The sequence below is a fragment of the Triplophysa dalaica genome, chromosome 3, assembly GCF_015846415.1.
Source record: "Triplophysa dalaica isolate WHDGS20190420 chromosome 3, ASM1584641v1, whole genome shotgun sequence".
NCBI lineage: Eukaryota > Metazoa > Chordata > Actinopteri > Cypriniformes > Nemacheilidae > Triplophysa > Triplophysa dalaica.
Genome location: NC_079544.1, coordinates 7,093,680 through 7,114,534, shown reverse-complemented (window position 1 = coordinate 7,114,534; position 20,855 = coordinate 7,093,680). Strand labels below are relative to the sequence as shown.

Below are 20,855 nucleotides of genomic sequence, written 5' to 3'. Positions count from 1 at the left end.
CAAAATACTATAAAAAATAACTGAATTCACTTCTACAAAAAAACAATATTGATTTTAACACCCTTTATACTTTCCTGCTTGTGACATAACTGTATGTGTCCATACAATGGTTCTTAAAATAAATATTTACAGCTGATTATTAGCACACATTTGCCTGCATAAACAATTGATTTTCTCAAATCTTTTGTTCTGTCTACTACAGGTATTAGATAAAACACAAACATTAAAAAACACTTATCTTACCTTTTTCACATTTTCAGTATAGCGTTGAGTTGGCGATACAGGCGTCCATCAACTGAAGAGATTATGAACACAGCTCATGGCTATTTTAGGAATGCAGGCATCAGCCTCAATTTGTTTAATCTTTAGTCACGGTTAAACGGCATTTCAAAGAAATAAATATAAGAATTTGTTTTATTTAAATCCTCAAGGCATGTGATAATAACATTTTGAAACTGATTCAATGATTAACCCTACGTCTGCTCTACATTAAATTAAATTGTAAAGTTATACTGAGATTTATTACACAAAGATATTAAAAATGACAATATTATAAATATTAGATAAGTGTTCAAACAAATGATATCATTCCATTACAGTGTAACATGAAATACCTATGTGGGCCTATTTTAATATGTGTTTCTTCATTACATCTAACGGTATATTTAGCTAAACCAATTTCAGTTGTAAAAGTAAAAAAGTCAGGTTTTCATTTCATATCTCTTTAACCATGTTGATAATCAGCAGATGGCTGAAGGTGTTTCTCATTTCAGAAGAGATATAAGCAGATTTAAGGTCTCAACTAATAGGGATTAGAGTGAGGTGAAGTAAAGAGGTTTTATGCTTCTAGATGATGACAGTAAGGGAAAGGGAAGTCTCAGCTGGTAAAGCATGTGTCTCTCTGTAGGAGCATAACTGTGACTACAAAAGCACAGTTAGGCATATTGTTATAGTGATTGTTTCCAGCAGGGGAGCAACAGTTTCCAGCGCATTACATGCGGGATGATGCTAATCTTCTATCATATTAATTAATCAGATATGGATATAAACCGCATATGGCGGAGGACTTAATTTTTCAAGAGCTTTGCTTATTAAACCTATTTGTTTTCTCACGTTTTAAAAAAACTGGTTATTTTTATAACGAGAGATTTTGCACCTGTATGTTTCCAGTGATCTCAGTCACAGACATTTTTATAGGACATCCTTATCAGCATGGGGTGAATATTAGTCTTGCCGTATTTACTAGAGATGATTCAATGATTTCAAATTTTCACTCACTGATAAAGGTGTGTATAATTTTCCTACGCACATCTTGGACTCTTTACTCTAGGGCTTTGTAGCCTTCATTTACGCACACATTATCAAAAGATCTCATCATTTTTCTATACTCCTTGAGGTTGTGGAGGACACAGTGACTTGGAAAGTCACAGGTCACGTTGTCTTGATCCTCAAGGATAAGAGGCTCACACACATGCAGAACATTGAGTTTATACGGCAGACATTTGGGGTTTTACTCAACTGTGTGTATGCATTTGGTGTTACAACAGTATTTAAATGACAAGTGGTCTACTGATGTGAACTTTGAATAGCTGATGGTGTACCTATACCCTGTTCACAATAAATAACAACATTATATAACATGTAATATGTACTCAGTATGTGTTTAAATAAAGAAAACAAAATTTATATACAGTACCACTCAAAAGTTTGGAATCTTTTTATCAAAACAGATCATTTTAGATACTTTTTAAAGCTCTAACTATTTATTAAGCATATATGATGATCATTATAAACATTTCACTCAACTGTTGAAACACTATTGACTGATACTTTATACCTTAAAATATATTTAAATACGAAAACAAATAAACACTTGTCAGACAAGTAGTCAAAATGAAAAAGAGTGATACAGGGAGTGGAGTAGGCTTTCTTATTTATAATAATATCTTGTTTCATTTATAATATGTCTTTACCCTCCACCCTCACTTCAACGATTAATAATTTAAATTGTGTGACATTCCTATAGACACAAAAATTGTAACCTCTTCACCAACATTCATAGTTTCATACACGCTGTCATATGCTGACATTTCAGGAGATAAGAGTGTTTTGTGAAACGAGCACGAGCGCCCTCTAGTGTTTAGAATTAGTGTGAACTCCCCTACGTCATCACAAATTACTGCCATATAGGCCTATACACCTGAAACTGTTATAAAATATATATGCTTTTTATCTAGTTAACTTAACATAGCACAGTAACAATCAACCAGCTAGAAATACATTAATATTACGCAAAGTCTTCCCATGTGACTCGACTGTGCTTTCTCGGTTAATAATGTCTGATCTTGAGGTCGATCGCTATCTCTGGATCGATTAGCCACGTCTTTGCTTTTCGTAGAAACGCCTTCTGTTTCTGTAGTCGCTGCGTTCATCGCCGGTGGAGTGTTGCGTGCGGTGTCCTAATATTGTACGCTTAAACTCCTTTTATACACGCCACGGTCCACTGAACGTGAACGATGGGTAAGAAAGAAGAAGAAGAGATCATCAGGATCGCAAAGAAGATGGATAAAATGGCACAAAAGAAGAATGGGGTGAGGTATTTTGTCATGAATGAATTCCCTGTGTAGTACCGTACGAGGCTAACGTTACATTGATGCATAACTAGCTTACAGCTAAATGTATAAAGAAGAACTATGTCATACACAGCGAAGCTTGAACGCCGTTTTACGCATGGATTTCGTGGTCTAATATTCAAAGCAATGTCAAATATCAAGTAGTGATTTAGTTTACTGTTGAAACGAACTTAGCATTTAGCGTGGAAATTAGCAACATTAGCTACCGTTAGCGCGGGTCAGTCAGCAGGAGGCACTCATGGCATATACTCACCTGCAGCACGAAAACAAATCAGGTTGTGTTGTCTTTGACTATTTATTAGGTTACTGTAAACAAGAATATGCTACTAAACGTGCTAGTTAAGTCATTTGGGTATAATTAGCAACTTAGGCTACTGTTGTAATTACTAAGTTACAACTGACGTAAACACGCGCATTGATGAAAGTCATCGGACATCTGACTGTTTAGAGAATCATGACGAGATGTATTTGATAAATAATGAAATATTTCTAATAGGTTGGGGCGCTAGATCTGCTCAAGGAACTTAAGAGCATACCCATGACCCTGGAGCTGCTGCAGGTATGTTTATTTGTCGTCCATTCACCTCAAATCTCCGGTAAGTTACACGTGACAATCGATTTTCTCTGCTTTCCTTCCATAAAGTCGACGAGGATCGGGATGTCGGTCAATGCCATCCGCAAGCAGAGCACAGACGATGAAGTGACCTCGCTGGCCAAGTCTTTGATCAAGTCCTGGAAAAAGTTGTTGGGTAAGATTGCTTGTCAAAACCGATTTAGTTGTATTTTAGCATCCAGGTTTATGTACAAAATCTGACGTGTGTGTGTGTTTTAGATGTCAAAATTGTAGAAGACATTTTGAACATTTGTTTCTTAACTTTTTCCATATGGTGGGACAATTCCTGCAAATCGTCTATTTAGTCTCAATTAACAAAACCAATTAATCAATGTCACTGCAATGCACTGCCTGCAAAGTCCCGTGAACAACTCGCTCAGTGAATCATTCACAATTTGACACTTTGTAAATGAGAAATCTGAAATTGCTACCCCTTACAGGCAGTTAGTGGTATTACAACAACAAACGTTTCTAAACACAAGTATTCCTACAGTTCATAGTGACTTATATTACTGTGAAGTCGAAAGCTTTGTTTGAAATTGCAGGGTGATCATTATGCATTTATAAGAGAAGCAAAGATTTATAAGGGGTGACTGTAAGGCCTGTTGGTGATGATTATTATTTCACCAGTTAACTGGTTAATGAGTGCTGTTGATGTACAGATGAACCTGCTGGAGAGAAGAACTCGGAGGAGAAAAAGAAGGAACGCACACCACCGGTGGTATCTCCATCACAGAACAGCCCGGAGCCCAAGGAGGAGAGGTAATACATATTCATTAACAAATTGCTCTTCCTATAGCTCAGTTGGTAGAGGTTTGCATGGCATAGGTTGATTCACAGGTTACATACATACTGATGAAAGTATGTAGCTTGAATAAGTCGATATGGTTTAGAGATGGCAAATGCGTAAATGTATGTAAATGCTCTAAGGGTCGTCTCTTATCTATGTGTTTCTTGTATTGTCCCTCAGCTCGAGCAGTAATTCCAGCAGCAAGAGCGAGTCTGCTGATGCCAACACATTGATAGCCACTTTCCCACGAGCGCCAAACACATCTGACTCAGTCCGTATCAAGTGCAGGGAGTTGCTGTCAAGTGCTTTGCAAACAGGAGGCAAGTTGGGCCAGACCATTTTAGCTTACGCGGATCAGTTTCCTATGCTATTTGGGTTTGCATACAGTGATGTGCAAAAACAGATTAAACAATTAATTGAGTGTGAAATACAGGAAATCCTTAAGAGAACTTGTACTAGCAAAGCAAAAATCAAACACAGCTATCATTGTTGACACGAGTTTCTTTTCAACATATTAAAATGTAAAGACAATTTTTAACATTGTAATCAAACAATATGTGACCCTGGATCACAAAACCAGTCTTAAGTAGCATGGGAACATTTTTAGTAAAAGACAAAAGTACATTGTATGGGTCAAAATTATCGATGTTTCTTTTATGGCAAAAATCATTAGGATATTACGTAAAGATCGTGTTCCATGAAGATATTTAGTAAATTTCCTACCTTTAATATATAAAAACTTAATTTTTGTGAGAGGATATCCTGCTACAGTGCCTCAGACTAAGAACGTCAAATGCAGTTTTCTCAATATTTAGATTTTTTGCACTCTCAGATTCCTCAGGGGTTTAAACGGGTGTATCTCAACCAGATATTGTCATATTTTAACAACTTGTATACCAAAATAAATCTTATATATTCAGCTTTCAGATAATGTAAAAATCGCAATTTCTCAATTGACCCAAAAGACTGGTTTTGTTGTCCATGGTCACATATTACATTTTAGTTTAGGCTCCTAACAAAAAATACAGAAGACATTGCAATTAAAAATGCAAGAATACGTTAAGGATATGACCACTTTTGCGAGGTTATGTATAAAGGACATTTGTTTTTTGTCAAGGTTTGTTGCATTGTCCTTTTTGATTACACAATGTAACACATTTTTAACACAAGTTGTGTTTCGCTTAAAAAAAATTATGAAGTTTAATACGCTGAATACAAAAATACCATAAATATTTTTTAACCATTGACAAAGGGGTGTTCATATTGACCGTTTAACCGATAGTTAACATTTTGACTGATTAGTACTATCAGTTAAACAATTTAAACGTTATGTTTATTTTTTTGTTAAGTTAAATAATATTAATAAGATTTCTTTATAATAATAATAATAATAATTTGATAATTCGTTTTTAAATAACTATTAAATCATATTGTTCATGTTTTTTGTTTTCTGTATGGTGAAAGAAGAATGTGCTATACTGTATTTAAGTTATTTTCTTGCCTGTTTACTTTGTGCTTTGGATTTATATCATTTTAGTTTTTCTAGATTGTCCAAAACGCTGCTGGTTCGTGAAAATGTGATAGTATGTCAATGCAGGTGCTGTTGTTCGCTATGCTGCTGTTTGCACTTTAAAATAAATCTGTGAAAAAAATGTTTGTATTTTTAACGTGTCACAGACCCTCGTCAACTTGTAGCTGCGTCTCATTTCGAAGGCGTCCTCCGGAGATTGTGTTTGTCTGCTGCATTCGCCTTTGAAACGAGACGCAGGCATGAAGCATTTATTTTTTATTTAATTTAAAATTAAAATCTTATCAGTTAACGGTTATTGTTCTTGGTTAGGGAAATTAACCGAAATGAGCATCCCTAATGGACAGTACTCACAAAAACAAAAAAATTCACACATTTATACATTTCAGTGTTATTACACCTAAGCAGAAATGACAAAGTACTGGCAGATTACAGTTACTAAAAATGAGTCGTCCAAAAGTTCAGAATTGCATATTTGATATTTTTCTAATTTTGTCTTTTTTTGACTAATACAGTCATCACAAACCAAGTCCCAGATGTGGTCAGCCATCATTGCTTCATCCCACCTTCCCTGGTTAACAGACATTTCTAGAATTTTCTGACAGTGACAACTGGAAAATCTTTTTTAAAATGTGTGAATTTTTTACAGTTTTTGTTTATTTGCAATTAATGATATAAGCTCAAAACATGAGCAAAATATACACTTAAATATCGATGCTATATGAAAAAAAATATTACCACAATAACCAGCACCACAGAACTGTACAAGAACCATAAAAAGGTCGGACAAAACAACAATATGTTACACTGTGTTATGTGTGGTTGATGGATTGTCCTAATTTCTGTTTCAGATGACCACATTGCTATCGGGGCTGACTGTGATGAACTTGGGTCACAAATTGAAGAATATATCCTTTCATTTTCACTCTTAAGAAGTTATTGTTTAAGCAATGAAAGTGGTCAATGTAATATTAGACGTCAACATGATCTTATATTGTACTGAGATGACCTTGACCAGCTGGCACGCATCTTCGTTGAATTAAAAAATACGGACATGAAATACAAGAATCGCGTACGAAGCCGAATCTCCAATCTCAAAGATGCAAAGAACCCCAACCTGAGAAAGAACGTTTTGTGTGGAAATGTGAGCCCAGAACGCATTGCAAAAATGACAGCAGAGGTGAATACTTCACACATTGAATCATTTTACTTCAACATGCTTCTATTGTATAGGTAGAGATACATATTTGAATATTAGTTATTTGAACACATACATATTTCTACAGGAAATGGCAAGTGATGAGCTGAAGGAGATGCGTAAGAATCTGACCAAAGAGGCCATCAGGGACCACCAGGTGGCCACTTCTGGGGGCACCCTGTCTGACTTGTTTACTTGTGGAAAGTGTAAAAAGAAGAAGTGTACTTACACCCAGGTAATTCTACAGTTATAAATAGTGTTTCTCATGTCAAAACGTGACTTTCTACTACACCTTGAAAACATATGGTAAAATATTTCACTTTTATCAGGTTCAAACTCGGAGTGCTGATGAGCCAATGACGACATTTGTCTTCTGCACTGAATGTGGAAATAGGTGGAAGGTATGGGCTCTGTACATTAAATCCTATCTATTTTATGTTCTTGTAGAGATGATAAAAACCATACATTCATTTTGATTAATATCTAAATTGATTGTTTTTTTTTTTAAATCTGTCCCCACAGTTCTGCTGAAGATGGGGGTTGTTCTCTGTTTGGAGAGGTAGCTAAATTCCAGGACCATGTTTCTGTATCATTGACAGTTAGAAATCTTGAATTCAACGGCGCACCTGATGTACAAAGGCCCCAATAGATACTATCACTGTTTTATATATTACAATGCTCCACAAACTCATGTCCTGTGTTTTGACTTGATGTATAGCTAGGCCATAAGGCCTCTGGACTTCGATCAATGTTGTTAAATTTCATTTTCATTTATTGTCACTTTTTATACGTAGTTTAATATTTTGACAAGATTTACATTGTTTTGCTTTGACCTAAAACTAGTCAAAACGATTTAATTTTCCTTAAATTTGCCCAAAACATTTTAAAAATGAAATGTTTTAGTGTATGTTTGGTTTTGTCAGCAGCTCAAGGATTTTTAACCTGATTAAAAAAACTCTTTTTGTCACTCTGAATTATACATATTTATATGCATGATCTACAAATTTTTACTGTGTACATGGCTTTTACTTTGAGGAGTAAAATGTTTCAAAGATTCGTGGCGTGTGTCGGTGTACTTGCATATTAACAAAAGCAACACATTTTATAAAAATTTGATGAAAGTGCCCTTATGTTTCTTTAAAATATTTTACTATACGACCACATGGCTCCAAAGTTTACAAACTATGAGGTTTAGGCTCCAGAGTAAAATAGAAAATCTTTATTCTGGAAAAATTGATGCCATCCAATAAATGTCAGCCATCTAGTAAATAGCAAATCAATAATTGCCAGCAGCATTTCTGTAAAAGTCTGAAAACAATCCCATTGCTTAATGTAACTCTTAACATAAGCAATCAATATGAAGTAGGAGGTGCCTGCCATTTGCAGTCAGATGATGTGTCTCTCTGTTTTCTCTCCTCACAAATGGTTTTAATGTTCACTATTGCCTTGATGTCTAAACAAGCCCCTTGCATTAGCAATGTCTAATCTGAATAACAAACAAGCCTTGGCTGATTGTTTTTCATGAGCTTTTGTGCATATGGAAAACAGGAGGCAACAGTCTCCTCAGACCTTTGCATCTTTAAAGTAGTTAAAGATTTAGTAAAGATGAGCTAAACTAATTCTTTAACGGACTAATATGTATGTTATCAGTATTCTTTATGTGTACACACCAACTTTTCAGGCAAAATGGGGGGACACATGCTACAGGGTTCAATTGTGAACAGGTGCATCCTCTTCCGTGGTTAGACGCTGTGGATGATGCAACTGTTACACTATAAATGAAGAGCAAACATAAACCAGCTGCTATGCACGAAATCATTACCACTAGGATAATATTAAATAAATATAAGCTATTTAGTTTGGCTTTAGGTTTTTAATTGTACTAAATGTATAATAAAAGGCTTATTTAACACTACTTTTAAAAGGAAATAAAAAATAACAACATTTTTTCTTCAAACAACCACTGATTTTAAAATTATTGTGCTTTATTGTTTCTTAAAGATTCCAAAATGCCCACAAATGATTTTCCTCAATTCAATAAAACAGAAAAAACTAATCTGATTACTGTAAACATTCACATATTATTAATCAAAAATGTATTATAATTTGTATGTAAACTGACTGGAAAATAACACTTTTCGTATACTTTACAGAACAACAACAAAAAAGAAAGAAAAAATGATTTATAGGCAGTAGAACTCCAAACCATTGGCTTAGATTGTGTTTGAGGTTGATCTATGCGGTGAATCCATCAGCTCAAATTGCACATTTCAATTGCACATATATTAAGTTAGTCTAAGACAAGTAGAAGCCCCTCCATGAAATACATGTTGGTAGATACACGTCTGGACTCAGATCAACAATCTTTACAAACTGTCTTCATTTCTACCTGACAAAAAGACAGACTTCCTTAACTGCGGCGACTTCGGTGCTTGAAAAGTGATGGTGACGCTTCAAAACAAGAGGCAATTGTAATTCAGAAGTCGCCGGACATGTCATCTCATGAATTTATCAAAGGTCCCGAGTCCATATATGTGGCGTGAGTCTAAATCAGCTATTGCCAAAAAAGAGATGTCACAAAATTGAATGTCAAGGCACTTCCCCAAGGGAGGATCTTGTCTTTAAACGACGTGAACGTCAGGCAACAGAGTAATTCACAAAAGTAAAAATATAAGAACTTGGCAGCTCCAATTCTAGTCAGTTGTATTGGAGAAAAAGCGAATCACACAGTTTTACTGGACTTGGCTACTTTGGTGCAATCCTACCAATGAGGGTTTTATCAATAAAACATGTATCAGTCCATTCGGGGCATTATATATAAATGTGAAGGTGTTTAGATCGAACACATTTAATAGTGTTTCATATAATATAACCTGCTGATTCTATTCCTCACAAAAACATTGAAGGTCAATTGTAAAAGTATAGCTACCTCAAACTCTACACAAAAAGGAGGCTTTTCATTCTTTCTAGCATCTTTGGGTTGAAAACATGCAAGACTTAATTGTCATGTCCGACCACTATGATACAAAAATAACGTATTACTGGAATTGTTTCTGTAAACATATAATTGATACTTTATGAAGCACAAAAAGCTGCCAAAAAACACAAACAGCTTTCTGATATCAGATTTAAATTATTTCTCCAATTTCTTTATTTCAAAAAACGAGAAAAAAAGTTTCTTTGTATGGCAGATGGAAATTTCCCATTGGAGATGCCAAGTCATCATAAGTTAGTTGGTGAAGTAGCTAAAACAATACTGTATGTTCACAGGGTGTCCTGTGTGTGGAGCTGAAACGTTGCCTCGACTCAAGCTTTGATTTTCATACGCACTATTCAGAAACGGGCAAAACTTGTTCCCCATAATTCCCTTTTCTTTCTTTATCCTAACACGAAGAAAAAAGATTGAACAAATGTAATATTTTCATAAATATATCTACTGGATATACTGTATATAGCCCACAATTGGTATCACATCTTCCTTTAAACATTACTGCAAAAAAAGATCATAATAAACCATAATAAAAAAATGTCAACCCAAATAAAATAGATTGTTTTCTCAAAACGCACTGATAATCCTTTGGAGCCTCTTGCTATGCTGATCTGTAGCAGTATTTGTGGTGTTGAGCCCTCAGGAGATTTGAGACATATTTTAAAAAAATCCAGTGACCTGGAGACCTGAGTGTCTTTTTTTCAGGTACAGATCGCTATAGCAGTAAAATCCCTGGGAAGACCCATACCGGGGTCCTTTTAAACATATTCTACACAACGAACGAACTAAAAATTAGGAAGGTGGGGCGTTCAGCCAGGATCACAGGTGTCTAGGATTCCGCCGGCTGCTCGGACACTGTCTTAAGCAGGTCTTTGTAGACTTCGGTGTTCATGAATCGAGGATATGAGTCTCTTTGCATTAGCGTATATATCTGAAGCTGGGCATCATCAAACGTGTGAGATGTCGGCTCCAGCATATTCCTATTTATAACCTCTCGAACTCTAGAGTCAAGACTCACCTGAGAAAGGCATATTAAATAAAAAACATATTAATGATCACTCTGATGCAGAAGATTCGATCAGGATCTTATTCCATGTGCTGACAGATGTGTGTTTACCTCTTTGGGAGAGAGAATGGAGACGTAGTCTTCGTATATAACCCGTGCTTTCTCCTCGATCATGCTCTTGTTGGTTTCCTTCCGGAATTCCTCACAAACCAACCAAAATAGCATGTTTTCCTCACTGAACTCAGTGCGCAGAAACTGCCGGAAAGCAGCTCTTCCAGCAGGGCAGTGCATCAGTTTGTCGAAGGATTGCCCCCATGAGCGCACCTCCTCCACAGTGGGATTCAGACTGTCAAGACACAAAGATTAAAATATCCCTCACTGGCCAATACTCTTATAGTAAGACTTTTTTTAAGTAACGAGGGCTTTTTTTCACATAGTTAAACAAATTAAACACTCACTGGTCACAGTTTTCCTAAGAATGTTTTAATGCTCTTAGAACTACTTGCAAATCTTTTGGAGGATACCTCAAAAGATGTTACGAAGCAAATTGTTTAAAGGGGTCATATGGCGCGAATACGTGTTTTTCTGTGTCTTTTGTGTGTTATAAGTTGCACATGCATGTAAAATTGCAAAAATTTAAGTGTCGGAAAAAAAAAGCGTTTCATCTAAAAGCGAATGCACACCCAGACCTGCCTGAAACGCCTCGTGTAACCACACCCCCACAAATCTTTTTTTTTTTTAAGTTGCCAGCCTACGCCAGCATTTTTTAACATTTTCACCCAACTTTAATGGCTCACAGTAAATTTTCTGTAAAGCATATATAGACAAACAATATGTCAAATGAAAGAACAGAGTCTCAACTTAAAAAACAAACAAACAAAAAAACGTATTCTTCTGTCTTCATTTGTTCATTTCTTATCACTCCGTAGATGTGGGTAGGTTTCTTCAAAAATGCATCATTTTGATTAAACAGCCGAGATAATTAACGTTTTTTGTCAAAGAATCCGCCCAGATTACACTCAGAACAATCATTAAAAACCGCTAAAACATATACGTTCTAGGTTCTGGGATTCTGTACTTTTTCCCAAAGGTGTGTAATAGCGCCACCTGCTGTACAACAGTACAAACACTGATTGCCGTAATAACTCGTCTTTAGCGGGGAAGCGTTTTTTTTTGTAAATGACGAGATAACTCGTCAATGGCGGTGAAAGAGTTAACATTAGGAACAGCATTCTTGTAAGCTTTCCTGCAGCTCAGTGGTAAGAGCATTGCATTAACAACACAAGGTTGTGGGTTCGATCCCAGGGGATTGCACATACATATGTATAAATGTGTAGGACAATGCAAGCAGCTTTGGATAAAAGCGTCTGCCAAATGCGTAAATGTAAATGTAAACAAATCATGCACTTTGTATGATAAAGCCATGATGTCTCTTATATGTTACTGGATAACATAAATGTAGCTATTGACAGTGTCAAAATGACCAGGAATCTCTATTTAAGTTGATTGTATATTTTCCGTGTTGGTGAAGCTTTGTATATCACAACCAACTAAAACGACTGACCTCTCCTCAAAGTCTGCATTCCCCTCTGCTTTAAGATCAAATGATGCTCTCCGGTTCCGCTCTTCTCTGTCTTCATTCCTAACAGTGAGACTGCAAGGTAGTGAATACATCATGATCCCAAGACACCTAACAGCAGGCATTAGGAAGCCTTGGTGTACCTTTCACCTGATTTAAGTCTTCACGATGTTCAGTTTAGAAACTGCCGCTCATTATTACTTCAATGGATCAGAGCACAATGTCTACTTTCAAAAGGCCTTTTTAAAGCAGATTTCTCGGGATTCCTAATGACTCAGTAAAAATGCCATTATACTTTACATGAATAATGAATTCATAAAGCACATTGTATTGAAGAGTAAAAGCATATCCGGTCAACACTTTTTGCATATTTATTGTACATCCAAGCCACAAGATCAAGTCAGATCCAATTCATTTCTTATAATAAAGTGGTTTCCCAGCCCCAAAAGGCCCAAGGCTAACCTTGTTAGATAAGATCCAGATTACTAGAGGAAATAAATGGAGATACTCTTACCAAGAGCAGCTGCAGCAACAGCACCAACAGAAGCAGCAGGCATTAGAACTGTGGTTCCCCTGGTCGGGATGCTCGTTCTGCGCCGGTGCTGTGGTCCCCGCCACCGACTCCTGCTGCACCGACATCTGCCTCTTTCGCATCTCCATCCGCTCTGATCCCATGGGCTGCAGAAAACAGGATGCGATTGAGACGATGCAACTGCAGATCAACAACTGATATTAATGGTCCAACAAGCAATTTCGATGGTGTAGATAGGCCTATTGGAAGGACTTATTTTCCTCAAGTCCACTTAAACATGTTGTGGTTTCCATTGGAGAGCATAATGCTTTTAAAGAAGAATAAAAAATGTGTGTAAATTGTCAAACAAATGTATAAGAAAGTGGTTTCCATTAACTGACCGAGCCGGAAAATAAAAGGATGAAACATCCATCCCCGTGAGATGGTATCACACAGAAAAAAAATAGTGCTTCAGTGGTATAGTGCCTCGGCTACAAGCACACAGCGCTCGTGTCTAGAAGGGAACCCATATAGGCTAAGCGAATGTGTTTAATCTCCTTAGTTTAATCCAACTAATGTAAAAAATCGTATCAATTAAACAAAGTAACCTTTGAATCTGGACAGCCTTGCATAAACAGGGCTTTACCAGCCTTCAGTCGCGCAGCTGTGACGCAATCGGTCTTAAAATGCAGCCTTCAATGCACGCAGCCCCCGAATTGGGACACAGCCCGTGTATCATCCGACTCTCGCCAGAGAGAGATGAATTGCGGATTAGTGTCCGCAAATGTTTGTGCTAATTTGAGATCTGTAAATGATATAGATCAGATCAATGATAAACGCTTTCTATTGTATCTCTACGTGATGTGTTAACAGCCATTATTTTGCCCCGCATAAATAGAGTGGATGATTGACAGACGTCACATGACTTCTTTTCTTGGGTAGCATCATAGAAATAGCCTGCAATCAAGCTATTAAAGAAGCCAGTAGAGAAAACATGTTATCACTTTGGACGTGTTGCTTTGCCATGTAAGTATCCTTTGTAACTATACGTTAAAAATAGTAGGTATTATTGTGCACGTGGCCTGAATTATTTTGGTGAAGTAGTTTTTTGTGTTGCTTCGAGAAATTGAGATATAGTTTGGGAAGGACCTTAATCCTAGAGACTGCTCCATGAACATTTTAAATGTGGCAAGACATGTGATCCAAGGAGAAATGCAGACAGATTTAAGGACATATTGACAAACAAAAAAATGTACATTGTGTAACTTGATAGGTTGAACAATTACTTAACAGAAAATCAGCATATTATGTAAACTGCTATTCAAGTATTCATAGATCCCCATTTGCAGTTGTAAATTGCAAGATTTTGTGTGTAACTGTGTTTGGTCTGACTCTGGAGTGGGTGCACGCGCTTGGATGGAAATGCACTGAAGTGGATCAACCGGGATTTATTCTATAAAATAATTATGAGTATAACTACTAATACTTGTTGACTGTCATTAACCTTTTCAGATCCTTTACTTTTTATTTGATCTCATACGGTTCCAAATCTGTATAAATGTCTTTGTTCTGATGAACACAGAGACATATATTTGGAAAAATGCTTCTAGACTTTGCCCCTACTAGGAAAATGACTAGAAGGAAAAAATACAATTGTTGTCAAAAAGTTCCCAAGCACTGTTTGATGTCCTACATTCTTTAAAATGTCTTCTGTTGCGTTCAACAAAACAAAACAGTAAGATAAAGATATTTTTCCAACTATGGGAGTCTATGGGGGGGCAAGATATGTTTGTTCATAAGCATCGAAGGTGAGTAAATGATGACAGAATTTTCAATTTTGGGTGAAGTATCCCTTTAAGTAGGCTACTTAATAGTCCTGAATGCTCTTACACAAAAAAAATATTTTACTGTTGTTTCAGAGTAAAATTTCTGATTTTAAATTTATATGCTATTATTTCTATTTTTTTTTTTATTGATTTGTTGATATGCGTGCATGTATACAGTCATTAAATCTGTTAATATTTAACAATCAAACAATTAAATATTTATATTTTAAAAGTAATTCTACTGTTGTTATTTGAGCTGTCAAAAATATTTTATTCACATCTATATGATATTTTCACAAAGGACAAAAAAATCCATTAAAATTAAACCTAAAGATAGAACCGTATAAGTTTCTATTGAGCACCATTTTTTAAAGCAAAGTGCTACATGGTACCTCATATAGTTCTAAATAGCACCATTTGATAAAGGTGCTGTACAGGACCTTTAAAAATATGTGCTATATAGCACTAAAACGGTTCCCCTACAATAGAAAAAATGGTGCTAAATAGCACTAAAAGGGGTTCTTTGGCTCGTCATCATAGTGGAACCGTTTTTTGTTTTTTTGCATTTCAGCTATTGGATTGAAATGTTCCTTTTTGTTTGTAACATGTTAAATGATCTCTTGTTATTATAATGATAAAAAGTAACAATAATGCAGTATTGTGAATGCAAATATTATTTTGCATTCAAGCATATTTAACCAAGCAATGTAAAACCAAGTAATGTGAAAGTCAATTACAAAATATAGCAGAATAATTTTAAATACATGCATGCAGCAAAGTGTCCTTTTGTGCCAAATAAGTTATTTCTCCTATATACATGAGTGAAGGGCTTAACAGTTTCTTTCTTGGCAGTATAGCACCTCGATCATTCCAACGAACCGCTGAAGCACCATTCTGTGTGTATGATCCCGAGCCAAATAACCACTTTTAGTTCTATTTAGCACCATTTAAAATGCACAGATTGACTGAGCATGAACGTGTTTTAACTTGATCGTAATCCAAAATGTTGTATCTCACAAACATTAACATGACTTAACATGTTGTCTCATACTTAATATCTCCTAACCGCAGTCCAATGATGCTGAATGTATGCACACAATTGTTATCATAAGGATGTTGATGAAACAAATTAAAATCTTTGTTTATCACAAATAGTGTTACAGTGCTTCTCAACATTGTGAACAAATCCTTATAGGCCTACAGCACCACATTTAGACTTGATGCCATGTGGGTGGGCTCTCCCTGTTTCTACAATCTTTGACTGATTTAAAAGAAAATGTTGTAGCGGCGCATGACCTTATACAATTAAAGCTATTTCATACACATTGTCATGCTTTCATAAGAATTATAAGAGATGAGCATGGTTCTGACCACAAGGAATCTTGGTGTGTTCAAGGAATCATGACAAATTACTCGTTGGATGATGTTTGAATATTTGGTGAGGGTAAGAGGGAGGCGCAGTACGCATCTCTAGCTGCAGTCTGATCCCTTCATGATCACAGCCACGGTGCATAAGAATTGTTCAAACCGCAGACGATAAAAAATGAACACGATTTAAAATAGGCTATAAAGATATATAATCGGACATTCCCCGTTGAGTGTTTTGTCTTTGATCTTTCGCAGTGGTTGGCATACGTTTGTACTGAGAATGGTTGACAGACAAGACCGATATGCTCTGCTTGATTTAAACGAAGCAGAACAGACGACACATGGATTTTATATAGCTTTCATTACAAACGCTTACTTAACAAATGGGCATACGGTGAGAAGAAAAACCCTCTATCATTTTAATTCACAGTAGCCTCCTCAAAACCATAATGGACGAATAGCGTTTCCATCCAATATCATCGCATTTCAAAGTGCCACCATCAAGCACAGCTACAGTATCTCTTTATCGGCCAGACGCACAACCATCGACAAGACATTTCTGTCAAACACACTGTGAAAATAAATTCCTTAAAAAAACGGTTAAAGTACTGGCAGAAAATGACCTGTACATTTTCCTTTATTTTACGGACATTTCCGTTAATGCTCAAATGCAATGCAAAATGTAAAATACAGGTAAAACAACTGTAAAAATGAATACGGAAAATTCCTTCATATTAATACAGTGGGCTATATTGTGCCCTATTTTTACGGATTTATTTTAGAGTGCATGACATGCCATCTTCAACAATCAAGGTTGTTTCCATGGATAACCTGTACATTTAAAAACAACTTAGGATACCCATACTTACAATTTCACCATGTATGCCCAGATATAAGAGATATTCTTTGCGTTGATTACATCCGCTGGCATAAGGATTTTTTTAAAGACCGGCTGTTTTTTGTCAATGCGCATGCGTCCTTTCACGAGCTGAAGGTAGCGTAAATCCTTTGGATGTTACTGATTCATTATGCAACTCAATCTACGGCTTCGTTACAGACACACGATGTCTTTCAATATTCTCCTACACTTCTGTCCGCGACAGGAACACCGCATTGTATCCTTGTGTCATTTTTATGACATGCATTTAAAAACGAAATGTCACGAAACACTACCACGACGCGTCATGTCAGCGCAATAATAGGCTACATTGAAAAGCTGTGGTTTGCGTGTTTAACGAACCAGGATAGATAGGTTTAAAGATAGCAGGAGCGCCGCGCTACCCCTTAATGAAATCCAGGTTCATGGAGTGTGACAGGGTCATGGTGGACCATGGGCTTGAAAATGTGAGGTAGACCCTCATCCAGAATAACACACGGAGGTCCATTTTCTCTTTAGGAACTAGTGCTTTCTCTTAGAATACATCTTAATGCTACTTCAGTTATAAACTTTCAGACCAGATTTGGAAGTTATCTAAAAAACATTTGAAAGGAAATTCAATCAGATTCTGAATGTTTTATGGTATAAATTATGGTGTTGGATGTGCAGAATGAGATAATGTGATCTCTGTCCATGGTCCTGAAATACCAGCAATGGCATTGCGCGTTCAGTGTGCTCGGACGAGAGATTCAAGAACCCTGAGGAATACAAACAATACGCTTGTGTAACGAAATATAACTTGTGATGGTAGTTTAACCCCCGTTATATGCTTTAAAATAATGAATATGATAGAGCCCTGTCTGTTTGTAAACGCTAGGTGGTACTGTTCGCCTGTTTGTATAAATCTATATTTTTCCATTCACTTGCTGTTACACGATTTTAAATAACATTCTACAAGCTTTGCAGTGGATTTAGTTTATTTAAGTAGTTTGTTTTTGTAGAGAATAGCCAATGAAATTCCATGGCAACACTTACAAGGGACCTGTCTTTACCTGGTGTTAACTCTTTTGCATAAGACAACATGAACAACAGCAAAGGCTGTTCAGATAAAAACATACTATCTACGGATGTCATACTAGTTTCTTTCCTGCTTATATAATATTGCAACACAAACATGCTTCTAAAAGAACATGCAATTGCATGTTATTATTTTCTACTTAAGTGCAGGTCTGTTTTCTTTAATATTTTAAACTGTTTATTATTCCAGCCTTCGGTGATAAATTGTTGGATTTGAAATATTTTTCCAACAAAAACCATACCCTATGTCAACAATGTTGAAGAACCTTTGCTGCAGAAAGGTCAGGGATAATGGCATTTATAAAATTGATCACCATAAAGGAGTTACTGTTGTGAACTTCATGTGGTTTATCGAAAAATAAACCAGACTCCCACCCCTGCAAGTTTCCTGCCCAGTGAAGTCTGAAATATAAATCTTTTGCTAAGACCATTCAATGGAGTTTTTTCATTTTCAAATTACAGGTGAACGGATAAAGTGCTTTACACAACGGATGTGCCAAAACTGAATGTGGCAGCAACATGAAAGTTCACATGAAATTGTCTTTCCCTTCTTAAATCATTAAATTACTACAATTTCCATCCAAGATGCTGAGGATGACAGAGGGCAACTTTGTAGAGCTTAGTCCAGATAAGCCTGCCATATTTACTTTCACATTGATGAGTGCAAAAAATCATGTCACAATCAGTATAGTCATTTAAGAAAAAAGAACACTGTGAAATTTTTGTCAGATATTCCACAATGAATGAATGAATAAAGCATTAATATAGCGCTTTATTGTGTATATATCGGTAAACCCAAAGCGCTTTACAATCATATTAGTGGGGTCTCTCCTCACCCACCACCAGTGTGCAGCATCCACTTGGATGATGCGACGGCAGCCACAGTACAACGGCGCCAGTGCTCTCACCACACACCAGCTGTAGGCGGAGAAGAGAGATAGAGCCAATTCAGAGGGTGTGGATATATTAGGAGACCATGATTAACAAGGGCTAGTGGAAGGAATCTGGCCAGGACACCGGGGTTACACCCCTACTCTTTACAAAAATGCCAGGGATCTTTAATGACCACAGGGAGTCAGGACCTCGGTTTAAGGTCTCATCCGAAGGACGGAAATGACCACAACCACAAGTCACCACAAATAAAATAGGTTGCATACGCCAGTGCTTTGTTTTGTTAATAAATGCAGAATTCATTTAGGGAGGGATTTTCACTAAAAAAAATAAAATGTTGTCGTCATTTACTCAACTTCGAGTCGTTCTAAATCTGTCTCAATTTCTTTGTTCTGATATACACAGAGAAAGATATTTGGAAGAATGCTTATAACTAAACATATCTTGCCCCCCATTGACTCCCATAATAGGAATGATCACTTGTCCTGTAGAACACAAAAGAAGACATTTTGAAGAATGTACTATACAACAAACAGTTCTGGGGCACTTTTGACTACCATTGTTTTTTTCCTACTGTGGTAGTCGGCTAATTCTGTCTGGTTATAACCGTCTGTCAAATATCTTTCTCCGTGTTTATCAGAACAAAGAAATTGAGACAGATTTGGTACAACTGGAAGTTGAGTAAATGATGACAGAATTTTATTTTTTGGGTGAAGCATCCTCTTAAACCCCACAACAAATTCACTTTGCATTTATTGCAATTGTCTATAAGATCACTCAAGAGAAAAAAAAGATCAAACTGCAGACGTGGTTGGCTCATGAACAAGTTTTGCATACCTGAACTTTCAGGAGACTTTTTTCCAATGTAATAAGTATACGACTTTTTCGGATTTTAAAATCTGTTTTACAACAAATCTTACACCAAAATCTTTTCCAGTGATGTTTAAAATCAATGGACTGTGGCAGCTATTCTATGCATATTGTGTTCCACCAACTTGATTATGCAACCATTAAGTCATACCCTACCGAGTCGAGAATGCCCACAGAATTACTTCTCACTGACAATAAATAGCATCCAGTAGCCATTTTTAGAAATGGAACAGGAAGCAATCTCATCTTTCTAATCCTAGTCAACCTAGTTGCCAGAAATAATCTATGCCTGAATTAATAATGTAAAACGTATGGTTGTGTGGTAATTGGTTAGTATAGGATATATATTATAAGACACATTTCTAGTTTTGACATCAGAGAGGCTGGTACGCACTGTACTCTACCTGAAAGGATGTGACATCATTTGCTCCATCCTCTCCACTGTCATTACGTTCATAACGTCTTGTCGTCCAGTAACTCTCGTCGTGCCGACAGGCCAAGAGAAGACGCCGTAGCTGCCCCCACATCCAACAGGGAGAAAGCTGTATACTCTGCACCACAGAAGACCTCCCAGACAATCCGGTTACATGGCATTCCTTATCCCAAGCCTTTCCATCCTGTCAGAGTGATAGTAAGTTCACAAAGATCGACTCCCATAGTTTTTATTATAATCTACGTCGGCTTCACACACCTGTCAACACGTTTATAGCAAGAGAAATGCGGACGGCGAGAGCAGCTTGGCGAGGAAGGCAGAAAAGGGATTAGGCTACCCTTATATATCCCATTGGGCATTTCAAGGGCTTAGGGAAGATTAAAAACAGGATGTCTGCGTGCACTGTGCATAGCCATAAGTTTGTGCCTCGAGCCTCGTTGTGTCCACTCGTTTACTCTTAATCGTGTTTTAACGCATCAGGCTTGACCATAAGTATATTTTAACTAATTCTCTACAGCAAATAAAAGAGCCACTTTAGAAATTATTATACTGAGCTCATATATCAGGCAGAAATACGTAGCAGCTGCTGAAAAGATTCGCCTTAATGCGGCGCTGTCCAGCAATCTGCGTATTACATCAAAATACCGTGAGACTAGTTATACCAAA

The 20,855-nt window shown here is 36.6% G+C and overlaps 3 protein-coding genes across 5 annotated transcripts in view; 2 read left to right on the top strand and 1 right to left on the bottom strand.

Moving 5' to 3' along the window:
• The first annotated feature begins 2,403 nt into the window (after positions 1–2,403).
• Positions 2,404–7,818, top strand: tcea1 (transcription elongation factor A (SII), 1). The gene is made up of 10 exons (XM_056744767.1): positions 2,404–2,591; positions 3,130–3,192; positions 3,277–3,382; positions 3,909–4,008; positions 4,217–4,356; positions 6,416–6,472; positions 6,590–6,744; positions 6,851–6,997; positions 7,092–7,163; positions 7,285–7,818. The coding sequence occupies exons 1-10, from the start codon at positions 2,517–2,519 to the stop codon at positions 7,291–7,293; spliced, it is 924 nt and encodes a 307-aa protein (XP_056600745.1). The 5' UTR covers positions 2,404–2,516; the 3' UTR covers positions 7,294–7,818.
• Positions 7,819–8,732: 914 nt separating this feature from the next.
• Positions 8,733–20,792, bottom strand: rgs20 (regulator of G protein signaling 20). 3 transcript variants are annotated; one of them, XM_056742780.1, is made up of 6 exons: positions 20,448–20,792; positions 20,161–20,373; positions 12,851–13,014; positions 12,322–12,411; positions 10,869–11,103; positions 8,733–10,769 (listed from the first exon to the last, which is right to left on the bottom strand). In XM_056742780.1, exons 2-6 carry the CDS (start codon positions 20,281–20,283, stop codon positions 10,581–10,583), a joined length of 801 nt encoding a protein of 266 aa, XP_056598758.1. In that variant the 5' UTR covers positions 20,284–20,373; positions 20,448–20,792; the 3' UTR covers positions 8,733–10,580. The 3 variants fall into 3 exon arrangements, with proteins under 3 accessions (XP_056598758.1, XP_056598759.1, XP_056598760.1); XM_056742781.1 differs by having other exon boundaries at positions 12,322–12,399; XM_056742782.1 differs by lacking the exons at positions 20,161–20,373; positions 20,448–20,792 and adding an exon at positions 16,911–17,098.
• atp6v1h (ATPase H+ transporting V1 subunit H) overlaps positions 20,265–20,855 on the top strand; it is a 35,168-nt gene continuing 34,577 nt past the window's right edge. The window contains exon 1 of the mRNA XM_056742778.1: positions 20,265–20,387. The gene's annotated coding sequence lies outside the window, so the exon portion shown is untranslated. The remainder of the gene's footprint in view (positions 20,388–20,855) is intronic.

Bases quoted from the DNA above. Each gene is read 5' to 3' on its own strand.
- tcea1 (XM_056744767.1), top strand. From the start codon at position 2,517: ATGGGTAAGAAAGAAGAAGAAGAGATCATCAGGATCGCAAAGAAGATG. The intron at 4,357-6,415 runs GCAAGTTGGGCC...TTTCTGTTTCAG, and splicing joins AAGTGCTTTGCAAACAGGAG to ATGACCACATTGCTATCGGG. The intron at 6,998-7,091 runs GTAATTCTACAG...CACTTTTATCAG, and splicing joins AGAAGTGTACTTACACCCAG to GTTCAAACTCGGAGTGCTGA.
- rgs20 (XM_056742780.1), bottom strand. From the start codon at position 20,283: ATGTGGGGGCAGCTACGGCGTCTTCTCTTGGCCTGTCGGCACGACGAG. The intron at 11,104-12,321 runs GTCAGTCGTTTT...GTGTCTTGACAG, and splicing joins AATGCAGACTTTGAGGAGAG to TCTGAATCCCACTGTGGAGG. The intron at 10,770-10,868 runs GTAAACACACAT...TGCCTTTCTCAG, and splicing joins CCATTCTCTCTCCCAAAGAG to GTGAGTCTTGACTCTAGAGT.